Raw genomic sequence first — 14,394 nt, 5'->3', positions numbered from 1 at the left:
ATTATCAGCGTAAAGCCTCAAGAGCACACGAGTAATATTTTCTCGATTTTTCTCAATAAGCATCTCGCTAAGGTCTCTCACTTTGTCTTTCCTCCTTGCTAAACACCGCAAGAGTTCAATTTTATCAACAGTGCGAATTTGATTTTTCCTTTCCAAGATGGACGGTCTTCCTATGATGATGTCTCATAAAACTTATATCTTAATCTGTTCATAATTAGAGGCTAAACATCCTCTAATACGGTTCTAAATAAGGTATTGTAAAGAAGGTTTATAAGATATTTTATCCGTTATAGACTATACCTGGTGGCTTTAGTTTTTTGTTTGTTTGTTTTTTTGTTTTTGTCTTTCAGTCAAACCGTTCATGATTTTGAAAGGTAATTAAAGACCACTCCTTGTCAATAGCAAATAAAAATCAAAAAGCAAGATCTTGAAAAAATAGATAGCCCATATCGATAGATACGGACATATGTCCAAGGAAGGGTGGGGGACCGGGCTTGAATGCCCCCAACTGAAATATTTTGTCCGGCACATACAAAGCAACAAAAATGCGTATAAACAAATCTGTGATACGTTTTTAAAAGATTTTCTTTTAAACAGAATCCTGGATATGCCCTTGTCGATAGAATATGTTTTTATGTCAATTTTAAACACGTGACATTCATCAAGTTTAAAGCTACCCATCAAGAGTTATTACCCATCAGTGTTTAAGCTATTACCATAACCAGAGGATTAAGGTAGTTGCATCCAGTTCAATGGGTAGGGGCATTCAAATATGAAGAATCTCCTTTCTGCTATTACAAAACCCAAACCTGCATATTTGATCTACCTTTTCACATTATGGGGCAGGGGATAGAGATCAAACCCAGGATAAATATGTTGATGAGCATACCTGAACAGTTTCAACTGCAATGAACCTTGTAGCGTCCGGCAAAATTTGAGAATACCCGAGAGCCCATTTAGCTGTTGCAATACCCATTTTTACAGGGCTTATTAACATCGTAGAGAAAAGGCGGCTGGTAACTGTTACTGAAACCCCTTCAGGACCAATCAATTCTTCATTGAACTCGCTGTAGTTTCTTAATATTCCTTCCCTTTAATGAACAAAGTTAGGTAATTATTAGTAGTGTAAATTCTTCACAAATTTTTTCATGAGTTGAACATTTGACAACAATTACCAATGCATGTTTAGATCACGAAGATTATATACCTACATTATATTTCGAGTTATTTGAAAATCAGTAACCTTATGAAGATTAAATGGTAAAGTGAGTCAAGTCTCTTTTTTTATCAGAAGAGACTGAATCTACATCATGACTGAAATTTTCCTGGGTTGAGTAGTCGTGAGGACTCATCCGACCGTTGGTCGGAATACCAACTAATTGGAGTGGGACATCTTCATAAGGAAGGATTTAAAAGAAATTGGAACTTCATGGGTAAGATGGAGAGAAAAGCTTTGGATCGATTGGGATAGAGGATGACTCTGAGCAACTATGTTGGTCTCAGGTGTCTTAGTGCTGCAGTGAGTTGTTAGTAATATTAGTAGAATTAAACTTATGATCATTGTATATGGTAATCAAGTATCAGAATCAAATAGTAGTAGCAATATCTATTTTTTTTAATTTATAAATAAAAATACACAAAATTTATCAAAATCAAAATAGTACATCAAAGTGAAGTTAATTGGGAGGAATAAAAAGTAAAATAATATGCCTGTAACCATCGGGTTGTCAGTTGGTAGTTCAATTAGAACATCTACTTAGGGGCAGTTGAAAATTAAATGACAGTATTGTTTGAACAAACAATGTGTAGACTTTACAAGAGAATATTTTCTTCAATTTTTACAGACTAGCAGTCAAATAATTTTACTTGAACTCAAATCCTCCAGCAGTAACTGGTACATTACCTTAATATATAATCCTGTCCCATACAAAAATGTTGTTATTTTCTCATCGTTCCTCTTTTTCAAGTGATCCATTTTTTTTTTAATCATCACTGTAGAGTTTCTTACAGAAGACGATAAATTTCGCGAAGAAAGAATAACAAAGTAATATGAAAATATCAGACTGCCAATAAAAAAAATAGTAAAAAGGTCTATTTTTTCGCCCGTTCACATCTTCTTTACATTGACGCTCCAGGCTAGTTGAATTAGCTTGTTGGTTATCGTCAGCAATTCAGATCAGGTTTTTGTCCATTTCATTTCACAGCGCATAATCATTCTTGTGTTGAGCACCTAAGATCTCTGAGACCCCCCCCCCCTCTCCCCGAGATACCTTAGGCTATGTCTTCATTAAACATTCTCACATACTTCAAAATCACTTTCAAAAACATTGAAAGAACATCATCAGTAAGAAATTATGTAAAAAACTTTTTCACAGGTTTGACCAACAGTCCAAGAAGCGTAGGGAGAATAAGGCGGCCTAAAGATGGAAAGAATGAATGGTAAGAATATAAGAAAAAAAAACAATCTCCCGCACCTTCCATGTCTAAATGGATAAATTTTTGGGCCTTTTCAAGTACCGGTGAATGCCTAAAAAGAGAAAAATATACTATTTTTCTTGCTCTTCTACAATTGTTGGCATATTCTTCTGATAGGGTCGAATTTCCGACTTTTCGCAGAAAATCTTACTTGCTGGTAACCCTGCTAATTGAATGCTGGCTGGAATAATAGACCAAAAGCAAACTTCTCAGAAGTATTTTATTTATTCTTCAGAATTTCTACAAAATCTCTAAAAAGAAACTTCACATACCTAACTACTAAAGATTAACATTAGTATCATGTGTTTGGTTAGAAAAAAAAGAGAAAAGAAGAAGAAAAGAACTGTCTTCCTAATCAAGCAACTGAGATAAACGAGCACTTGAACGAGGTCTTGACCTTACTTATCTTTCCAATTACCTAGGACAAAACAGCATAGCCGAACCGTCAACCAAATTGAAATGTCCAAATCCATGCAAAGTCATCATTAATAAATCTAAAGCATTGTAAATTCACAAACAAAAGCACCTGGAAACTAACTAAATATTTCCAAGTGATTACCTCCCATTAGGGCTTCTCAGAGGAATACCACCTGCCATATAGGTTTTGATGCTTCAATTTCGTTAACCGGTGAGGTGGAGCGTCTACCATAAAGCTCTTTTATGGTACAAAATAAGACCAGTGGCCCTCGCCATATAAGAATCCCATAAGTCTATGAAACCTTAATACAAAACTGGAACAAAGACAGAATTTACAAGACTGAGCTGGGCTACTTCTTTTTTATCTTCAAATTCACCGGCCAAGGCAAATTCGATTGCTGTCATATCCTATCTTTGCAGCAATGAAGAAAGCAATGACAGCAGCCACAAAAACGACACCTATCAAACTTTATGCTAGAGTATTAAAGTTCTTTTAAAGTACTTCTCATTTAAATTCAACGGAATTTGTGTTTCAGTATTATTTCTTAAAGAATTTCGACAAAAACTAAAACTTTAGCATAAAGAGTGGGTATAAAGGAAGAGGCTACCCTCCTAATATACGGAATAATTTCTGTTTGTTTGAAGTTTTAATGTTGATACTTACTTATAGCTGAGAAAAAACATTTATCGTCTAATTTCTAATCCTTATGCTAATATTTCGGTCAATATTTCGGTTTAATGCCCTTGTTTTCTTCCCTTCTTCGCGATTTTTTGTTTTAATAGGGTTCAAGTCATCCCCAAAGACACAGTCAAGGACTTTTCAACTATACTGAATCAAATGACTATTGCAAAATTTCGATTGGATGCCTTTGGGGAAAAAGGGGGCGTGAGAGGGGTTGAGTTAACGTCCAATTTCTTTGGTGACTTAAAAAGGGCACTAGAGCTTTTGCTTTACATTCAAATGAGCCCTATCTTATTCTTCGAGGACCACTGGAACTATACAATCACTTCTAAAACAAAAATTACACTAAAAAACACTCATCTGTGATCTTTCTTCTGTCAAAAAAATACTAAATTCCACGTTTTTGTAGGTGGGAGCTTGAAACCTCAAAACTATGGCTCTCTGGTATGCTGAATCTGACCGTGTGATTTTCATTAAGACCGCTTAACTTTCTGGGGGGGGGGGGTATTTCACCATTTCTTTTAAAATCAGGGCAAATTTTTCAGGCTTGTAGCTGTTGAAAACTAAACTTAATGAATATATATGTTTGGAATGAGCACAAAAATCAAATTCTTTTAATGTAATCTATTGCTATGATTTTTTTTAGACTTTTGGCTACTTTTTTGCCGACTAACTCCTTACTTACTGTTTATTACCACGAACTGTTTTGATTATTATCATTCCTAGCTTGATGTCTTTAGTTCTGCCTCTTATTCTGTTTTCATATAGCAGTTTACCAGAACAGGGGACTAGAGAGACCACAATACTTCAAAAGGTTTTCACAAGAGTAATTTACAGGCTTATAAATTTGTCTAGATCTCACTCTTGAGACCAAAAGTAAAAATTTAACTGATAAGTTAGCTTTACTCCCTTTAGCACAGCCATAAACTATATTCTAAAATTTGTTTACATCCCTATTTCCTAGGCATAAATTTCCTTCTGTCCCATGTGCAAAGCTATGCACCAAGGTAAGCCATCCTAAGAAAGTTTCTAGGTAACTCTGAAATTAGAAATTTCGAAAGAAAAAAAGATTCTGTTCTTTTACAATGGCCACTTGTATGAAAATAACTCGAGAGTTCAAACCTTTGCATACGCGATAGACTGTCTCCTAGATAGGCAGGCACTCTTCCCCTTTTTCTAAAAGCCTCTTTAGCATCTTCAAATGTGAAGGAACTCAAATTATTTGTCTCATACCATTTCTTCACTGCATTGGACCAGAACTTGTACTTGTGTTCAGCATCCTGGAAGATGTTTTTCTTTTAATACAAGGAAAGACAATCACAACAGAGAGTCTTAAAAATTATAATACTTTGGTGACCACACCAGAACACAAAAAGGGGGATTTGAGGATATCTGTTTCTAATCATAGCTCAAAGGAGCTCCTCTCAACAAAGATTCAGGGCTCAAAGATATTTTCTGTATTTTGGACCCTCCCCCCAAAGGCTGGGCTAGTGCAAGACAATTTAAAACCTTATCTACATCGTCTGGACAACGATGGTTTACTTTCATGTTGCTGAATCCAGTAAAGATGGCATTGAGAATTTCATAAGAGTAGTAAATGATACACTTACAAAAATCTATCATAGCTTTCACAATAAAAACCTTCTGGTACAATTCATGATGAAGTGTGGCAACATTAACAGAGGTGAAAAAATCAGTTAAAACAAGTTATCTAGCCAACCGTTTGCCACTATATATTAAGAACTTGGATTGATTCATTAAAACTGAACATGCTTTTAAAAACAAAAAATGCCTTAAACTTTTACTAGCTCCACTTTCTTAGGTAGTATTAGGGCATATAGGCTGGTAGAAAAATAAGACAAAAATAAATGAAATAAGATCAGCCACTGTCAGTAAAAAACCCCAAAAATTAAGTATTTTTAATATCAACATCACTGACATTAGTTGATAAAAATGACCAGCCAGTTGGTAAAATCAATTGCCCCCATCCTCCCAAAAAATCTCAGCTATTAAAGCCTCTGACAACTCTACCAAACATCTTAACAAAAACAAGGAACAAGAAGTAAAAAGCATAAAAATAGCAGCTTAAAGAAAAGAAAGCTAGCCAAAAATCCTATAGATAACAAGCAATGCATCACACGCTATATACTTGTTTACGTTTAATGGCAACAATCTTTTTAATATTTTGACTTCTGGCCTTTTCTCTTCCATATCACTAACGCACCCCCCCCCCCCCCTCCCTAAAAAAGCCATTCCACTGGAGCTGATGAGACAATCATAGTGTTGTCATTTCTGAACAGTTGGTAATATTAAGAACTGCATATCAGATTTATGTTTATGTCAAAGCGTTGTACTGTCTCAGCTTTTAAAGTAGAGTTTGTGCACATAAGGTTGGGAGTCCACACATTAACAAAAAGAGTAGAGAACATGCATTATACAAATAAAATATTCATGAATAATTCCTATTAAGATGTATTTGGATTTCCACCCATGACTACTGTCTCCTCAGATTGCCACTTTGATGCAAAATTACTCTCTACCTTCCCTGTTATTTCTGCTCACCAAAAATTAGACATCTTAAACAGTGATAAAATGATTAAAAAGTAATAAGACCCCAGGTGTTGACAGTGTGATAAATGAGTTTCTTAAATATGGTGGCTCCGAGGTTGAAAATCAGTTACTGAAGATTATAAATATCATTTTTGAAAAGGGGAAGTACCTACCTATTTTAGGAAAATCTTAATTAAACCACTGTGTAAGAAATGGTGATAAGAGAGAGTGTGATAATTATTAAGTCAGTAGCCTGGTCTCTTTAGGTAGCATATTACTTAGTAATATATACTTTTTAGACTGAGAGATGATGTAGACAAAGTTATAAGGGAAGAACAGTGTGGTTTTAGAAAGGATAGAAGATCTGTCAACCAAATTTTCAATCTTAAGTTAATAATTGAGAAATGCCTGAGTTATCAAACAACTTTGTTCCTCAGTTTTATAGATCATATGAAAGCGTTCGATTCTGTTGATAGAAGAGCATTAGCAAATCTTTGTCTTATCCTTGTATAACATACCAGACAAATACATTAAAGGTTATTAGGGCTATGTACAAGAATAACACTGCTACAGTTGAGGGAGGGAATGAGGTTAGCAGCTGGTTTCATATTAAATCAGGAGTTAAGCAGAACTGTGTTCTATCCCCCTTTATATGGGGCAGAGGAAAGGCAATAGGAGAACACGGAATCAAATGAGGAGGAAAAACTTTCCTGGACTTAGATTATGATGATGATTTAAGCATCCTAGGTGAAAGTGGGAGCTAAATTGTGGAACTTTTAAAGATTTTGCGAGTTCATGGTGCTAGAATAGGTTTGAAAATTAATGTTATGAAGACTACACTTCTAAGGCCAGGAAAAAGTGAAGATGAAAAGATGATATTGGGTGGTAAAAAGATTGATCAGGTCCACTTACAGCTTCATTTCACTTGGTAGTATTTTTAGGAAAGACAGCTGGAATACTGAAGATGTTAAAAGTAGAATAGTTGGGAAGAATGGGTAGATAAGTCTGCAAACCAAGATTATAATCTTGGAAGCTACAGTGATGAAAATGCTCAAATATGGTTCTGGAGCATGGGCATTCCAAAAAGCAGATGAGGATTTGGTAGATGTTTTCCGGAAAAATTACCTACGGATTTTTCTGGGTATGTGGCTGACTGACTGTATTTCAAACAGTAGGCTGTACAAAAAGTGTCGTTCATTCCCGCTTTCTTGAGCTATAATGAGAGAATGGTTGAGATGGCAAGGGCATGTTTTGTGGGATGAAGAATGACAGATTGCCAAAGATTATCCTTCTTGGCCAGCCGTCTAGGGCTAAACAGAAAGCAGGCCGTCTATGGTTCGGGTGGAAAGAAATCAAAAGAAAGATTTAAGGGAAATTGGAACTTCCTAGGAGGGTGTAAAGAGGGAGGCTTTGAATAGATTGAGATGGAGGAGCGTGTGCAGCTGTGTTGGCCTTAGGGGGCTTGGTGCTGCAGTGAGTTGTTAGTAGTAGTAGTAGTAGTAGTAGTAAAGGGTTGTCAAGACTGCAATTCATTAATAATGTAATTTTCTTTTTGATTGGGGAGGGGCCATTTGAGTAATCTTGGCGAACAAGATGCCGCCTTTGCCCTGCTTCCCTGTGTACAAGTGAAACTTACATGCACATTCCCTTCTGACACCCTAAATTTATTGCCAATAAGAGAAAGGTTCCCAAATCTCATTGTCAATTCTTAATGCTTTTGATTTAAAATATTCCTGTAAGTTTCCAGATGTTGGGGGGTAACTGGTTACTCCCCATTGACAGAAAAAAAACCTCATTTGGTTTTATAATTATTGTTTTTTGCTTTATGTCAAATATCAACCACTCTTCAATCCTAAGCTTAATCCGAACAACAGTCCAAAAGAATTAGATAGGGTCAGCCTAAAGCCTGGCCTTTGAGCTTCAGAATCGCCCTCCCCTATTGTTTCAATGGCTTATGCACCAGCATCCTTTTATTATCCTTCAGTTACTTTAAACTGTACTTGTCAGCAATAAGGGTGCCTCCAAGGCATCTTATCATGTGTTTCCAAGTTGTGCGTCATGGCTTTGCTACACCAAACCATGCCAACTGGGAATTTGAAAGATTCAACACTGGGGGAACAAGAACATTTTTTAGTAAAAAATGTCCAAAGATAAGTCAACTGACTGGATAGCTAGGTCAATTTGACTGGAGAAGACTTTTTTTGCAAGCTGGTTTTGGCCCACTTCCATTATGTTCTTAATGACCAGTATAATTAAAATAAATTTGTGATCATCACCTGGTTACAGAGCAGGTTGCAGGTCATCAGTACATCCCTTTGATTATATTGGTACCTGAGAGATGTTAATTTCAGCTTCTGAAGTCAGAATAGACATGACATGTATTTGAAACCCCTTATACATTTGGTAGCTTGCTGCTGGACAGGTTCAAAAGTTGATTGATCTGACTTATTCATTAGAGTGGAAATGCACGTTCCTATTGCTGATTTTGATCAAACCTAAACCCTTTAGGAGCTTCGTGGTTACAGCTAGCAAGCTCTGAAGAACGTCTTCTTCACTACATCAAGGGTCTGGGTAGCATTTGCTGCATCAGTTTGAGCTTGCAGGTTTAATTCAAGTTGAGGATTGAAAAATATGCCAAAGTCTCATTCAGTTTGGCTGCTAGCAAATGGTGATTTTAAACTGTCTTTGGATACCCACGAATTGTAATATTGGGATTTTCTACTCTTAAGTAGATGACCTTACACTTCTGAGTATTGAATCCAAGTCTCCAGACGTTTGCCCATCAACAAATGCATGAGGATCCACTTGGATGGATTTGCAGCTTTGAGGGCTATCACCCAGGCCAATTGTTTTTATAAAACCCACCTTTTCTTTTGTTATTTCTTCTTTTTTTTTGTGCCCCATCCTTTGTCTCCTGATTTATGATGGAAAGCAAAGTTGTTACTAACTTATCCTTTATGTTGAACAAATCCCTTCTATGTTTAGCAACAACAAAAAACCCTGATATGATGGTATGTCCTTGTAAACTAAAAATTAATATAAGCTTTTTACATACTCAAAAATAATTGATTTGCAACATTTTTGCCCAATAGGGTTTTGGCTGTGTTTGGCCAGTTCTCTAATTTTACAGCAAAATACAGATAGAAACAGTACTTAGATACATCTTTTAAAAGTACTTGAGCTTCTTTTATTATTCCAAAAGGGTTCTAGCACTTAGAATATTTCATTGAATTGGTCCTCTCCATAGTTTCTAACCTCTGGGTTGACACAATCAGCCCTGGGGGAAAAATGTTTCCCTAATTATTTTTTTAAGGAAATGCAAAACTATCAGCCTTTTTCTATATGTGGTCTCTCTAAGTAAGAGACTCAAAACCAAACTTCACAAGCCAATTTCTTTTTTTTGAATCAAGACATGTGGTCTATAGGTCACCTTCTATAAATCATTAAAGCCTTAAACTCAGGAAAGGTTTGTAAATACCTACTGTGACCTTAACCTCTACAGTAGATTAATTTTGGGGAGTTTTATTCTTCTAGTTCAACAATTATCAAGGATAGCAAAGAATGACTGATCTGCTCTTGAATCTTGTAAATAAGACAGATATCACAATATGTTAATATTTAGAGTGTGCTCAAAGCCTTACAAGTAAGAAACCAATCAAGGTAGAAACTGAATAAGTTGTTTTTATGGAACAAGTCTATTCCTAAATATTTCCTTTGTGTAATGCAATAGTATTATGGCTTTAATAGAAATCACTGCTCAGGAAGGGAAAAGGATGGGATTGGGTACTTGATAAGCACCTTCCATGGAAAATTCTAGGTTGTATGATAGATTACCACTTTTTGGACATAACTTTCCATTATATTTAATCAAACACACATAAGAAGCAAGGAAAAAGGATTTTCTTGTTTACAAGAATTTCACCAGAACAAAAATAAAAAAATAAAGAACTAACAAAGAAACAAAAATAGAAAGAAAACAATGCAAACATATTGATCTATAATTAAATTACACATAAATCCTGACATTAGCTATAAGCAAGTTACTCTAATTAATACATATTTATACCAATCAGCAAAACCAGGAATATATACCCTTCAGTACTTAACTTTTCAATATTTACTTCACTCTCCATTAGATGTAGGCCACTGTACTGAAATGGCATAGTTCTCATCTCTAAAACTATTTGCAAACTACCCCAACACTTAAATTTTTAAACATTTAGCAGATAATCTAGCACCTGACTTGGACCAAATAAAAAAGATAAGTTAACAGTTTGCATTGGGTGGAACCAATTATTTCCTGCAAAAAAGGATGAGTGAAAAGGAAAATTATAATAGAAATCTTCAAGTAGAAATAGGTACAGGAGTTGAAAGATAAAAAAGCAAAATTGCCAAGTGACAAGACAAGCCCATGGTATACTCCATTTTCAGTTTAAAATAAAATGAAGAAGACTACAAGTCTGCAAAGCTTCACAGTTTTTATCTACAAAAAGTACTTGAGACACATATCTCAGAGGCTAGGCCAATCTTCAATAAGCACAAAATGTCTAACCATGTATGAACTGAACTCAAAGGAAGGTGTATGCAATCTATGGGATTAGCCTAATAGCAAAAGGAGTTCTTTTGAACTGTGCACAGTTCAGCCCAGGTTAAGGAAGGTAACAGGGTGCCCAAAGAAGTTTTTTCTTTGTGGCCAACCATTCTAGTAGTTAGCTTATGATCCAGTTGATGGCTGTTATATATTTCATATTCAATGATGAATCGGCTAGATGCTCAGAAAGAAAGCCATATTTTTTAGAATCAGGGCATTTGCAGCAAGAGGAGAATATAATGGATGCTTGTATTGAGTCAACTGCAAAGAACATGCTAAGGTTTACAATTGAGGGATTGTGCAATATTTGGATTTTAGCAAGAATAAACATGTTTTAATGTATTGTAAATGTTATTGATAATCACAATCATTGATATGACTGATAAGCTTGAAGTAGATATGATACAAAACAAAAAAAAGGCAAATAGCCTCAGCACTGCTACCTGGGAACAAGACAATTAGTCCCATAGACACTCTAAATTTACTTTAATTTAAGTATGATTTGGGATCTAACTTCAGGATGTTTGACACCATTACAGGGAGTAGGAATGGCTATCCAGCAGAGGTACAGGTGGGATAAACTTATCCAAAATGTTAACCTCTTTCTAAGGTCAAGTAAAAGGACTTACAAGACCTTTAAAAGTTGATAGTTATGCATCCATCACAACCTTTGCAAAAATATTGTTACATAGAAGGCTGCAAGTTACAACAAGCACATTTTCTTGTCCCACCAAAATGGGGGGTATATTTCCAAATCTTCCCAAAATCGAATGTTACATGTGACCTGTAGGGCAATAAGATTTTTAAACAATACTCATGTGTAAGTTGCCACTTCTTTTCTTTGAATGAAAACCTTAAAAGCACAAAGCAAGTTTACAATTTCAAAAGTTGAAAAATCCTTCTCCTGTAAACTCTATAAATTTTACATGGCAAGAAGTGACACAACAACTTGCACAACCCTGACATGTTACTTAATAACACTAACTTCAGACAACACCATTCATGACTGTTACCCATGGCATTAGCACCAAGATATGACATTTCCAAAATGAAGTAATTTAATCTAGCCTAGGTTTTCTATATACTTTTGGGTTAAGTTTACTTAAAGCACAGAAATAAGATGCTTAAAAAAAGGAAATATAGGCTACTATTCAAATGAATACCTAAGGCTCTTTCCAAATATAGTACCCATTCTTGTTACAGCTGCATCTGGTAAAATATATACACAGTTCTATTACTGACATAGGGACAAGGTTAATGTACTACTTGTTGCATTTTTTATACTCTTCCTAAATTTTAAACTGTTTCACTTGTAAATGTAACTAGGCCTACCCTTCTTTTAATGGTTCTATATAGGCATATAGACATAATTAATAAATCAATCACTTTTGTTTTCTTTTGGAATGAATTCCTAGACCTGTATCTGATGGTAAAAGAAATCCAGATCAAATGAATATTACATATTATTTTTAAATAATATATGAATGTAGAAGACAAAGGAAGTATACATTATAATGTGATTTATGAAAACATGTCGTATATTAGCCTATAAGGTAAGGGTTTGTTGTTTAGAACTGACTTAAAATCTAGGGCTAGCCTATATATGGGACCCCTAGAAGGGTAGAGGTACATTTGCAAGAGAAACAATTATTAGTTTTGAGAGCAGAAAAGAAGGCATCAAGTAGTGGGTTCACCTTATCTCTATATTATTATAAAATTGAGCATATAGTTACCTTGCATCCAAGCCCTGTAATAGGGCAAAATACAAGCTATCCCTAAGCTATATACAAAACATTGCTGATTCTGTTGGCTTATTCTTCAAACTGGCTGTAGATTTATTTGGCATGGAAAACAAGTGTTGGCAAGTAAAAGAATAATAGTAAGCCATAAAATTAACAAACTTTTGTATATAGACTAGGCCTCTATCTGACCTCATTAGGGAGGGCTGGGACTGATAAACAATTGTAACTATGTTGATTATAGCCTAATATTTGCATGGGATATTGGGTAAAGTTCTAATCAAGAGGCTTTCTGCTATTGTAGAAAGTACCTGAATTAGCTTGGGAATATCCTTATTCCCAAGCTATCGAAAGTCCTTATTTCACTCCAAGCTGTGATTTAAGGTAATATGAGATTCAGGACTAATTCTAGGGACAGGATTCATAGCCTATGCTAAATTATACTCTAGGCTATCCCCATTTTTGAAAGTTTTAGCATTAGCTTGTTCAGTAAAATTCTAGTTAATTGACTTCTAGCTATCTCAGAAAGGGCTTAGGTTAGGAAAATGAAATTTTCAGATGAATCTACAGACTAAAGTATGTCCTGGGAAGGTATTTTGAAGCAATTACCTCCACTCCTTCTCCCTCTAGAGGGCCCTGACCTTTGATGACCTTTAAAAATATGTGTGTTATAAAAGTGAAACCTTGCAAAATATGTCTTCTGCTTAATTGAAGTACAAAAAAATTGTTTTCAGCTTCATAACTTTGCTCAATTCCATTTTATAAAGTTTTAAAGATATGCAAATACATTTCCTAAATTAAAAAAAAAACAACATTGATATGGCTCAAAATTCTCCTCAAATAACAGGAATTGCATTTTCAGAACTAAAGGCAAAGAAAAAGCAACTAGTAACCAAAAATTAAGGTAAAATGTTGTTTTGTCAAAATTTCAATAGGTATAGACCTGTCATGTAGGCAAATTTCAGGGCACTAGAGAGGGAGAAGGAGTGGAGGTAGGTATTTTAAAATACCTTCCCGGGACATACTTTAGCTTGTAGACCTATCCCTGAAAGTTTCATTTCCCTAACCTAAACCCTATCCAAGATAGCAAGAAGTCAATTAACTAGAATTTTACCACTTGTTCAAATAGCAAAAATGTTTGCAAGACCCCTTTCTTTAGTTAAAAATTTGAGGCGTACAATAGCGAAACTTGAAAGCCTAGGCTATAATATATTTTCAAACCAGAGGATTCACAGAAGGGCTTCTTGGTTCTTCAAACAGAAATGATATTTTAGTTTCATCATTCCATGAATCCGGCAAGTAGTCCTTATTAAGTCTCTCATTCATAACTATGCATATATATCGTATTTCATTAAGCTTAGGTTTAACTTCACACAAAATGACTTTTTTTTCTACTCCAGAGAAGGGGATGGAGTTTTCTATTTTTATTTTTTTACTTCGGAGATTCTGTACTTGCCAATATTATTCGAGCTCTCACTGCCGTAAATTTGGTGTTTTTGGGTAAAATCATTGTCAAAAAGTCTAACATATTTATATCATAGACAATATGTATGTAATTCAGACGTCCAATTAATTATTATGGGGAATTATTTTGTGGTATGAATCAATTTAGTGTTTGTTCTTGGCTAAAATCGGTTTCCCAGGCTTCTATCACATGAACGTCATAATACTAAGCCTAAATGAACCCCGTATACCTGATCCTATTTAGCCTCGTAACTTTTAGGATGGTACAGATAGACATTTATATCATATGGTTTTTCTCTCTGGTTTATATTTAAATCAAACAGCAACCACTTAATCCCAAACTAAGGTCTAGAAGGGGCAGTTGTCCCTTTGCCCCATAGTTAATTAGGTCCCAGCCTAAGATTGGAGATATACCCAATTAATTGAATGACAATTGATTCTGATTGACACGAAAATTTTGATTCCAATTTGATTGA

At 35.0% G+C, this 14,394-nt stretch overlaps 1 protein-coding gene across 1 annotated transcript in view; it reads right to left on the bottom strand.

The window, feature by feature from the left end:
• LOC136030396 (charged multivesicular body protein 7-like) overlaps positions 1–13,899 on the bottom strand; it is a 43,037-nt gene extending 29,138 nt beyond the window's left edge. Inside the window, exons 1-3 of the mRNA XM_065709341.1 lie at positions 13,676–13,899; positions 4,697–4,854; positions 890–1,091 (exon numbers count right to left, since the gene is read on the bottom strand). Coding sequence (XP_065565413.1) covers positions 890–1,091; positions 4,697–4,854; positions 13,676–13,780 — 465 coding nt within the window. The 5' untranslated portion in view covers positions 13,781–13,899. The remainder of the gene's footprint in view (positions 1–889; positions 1,092–4,696; positions 4,855–13,675) is intronic.
• Between the last annotated feature and the right edge of the window lie 495 nt (positions 13,900–14,394).

Source organism: Artemia franciscana, chromosome 8, assembly GCF_032884065.1.
Source record: "Artemia franciscana chromosome 8, ASM3288406v1, whole genome shotgun sequence".
Classification (NCBI taxonomy): Eukaryota; Metazoa; Arthropoda; class Branchiopoda; order Anostraca; family Artemiidae; genus Artemia; species Artemia franciscana.
The sequence above is the reverse complement of the archived record's forward strand: the minus strand, read 5'-3'. Positions and strand labels throughout refer to the sequence as shown.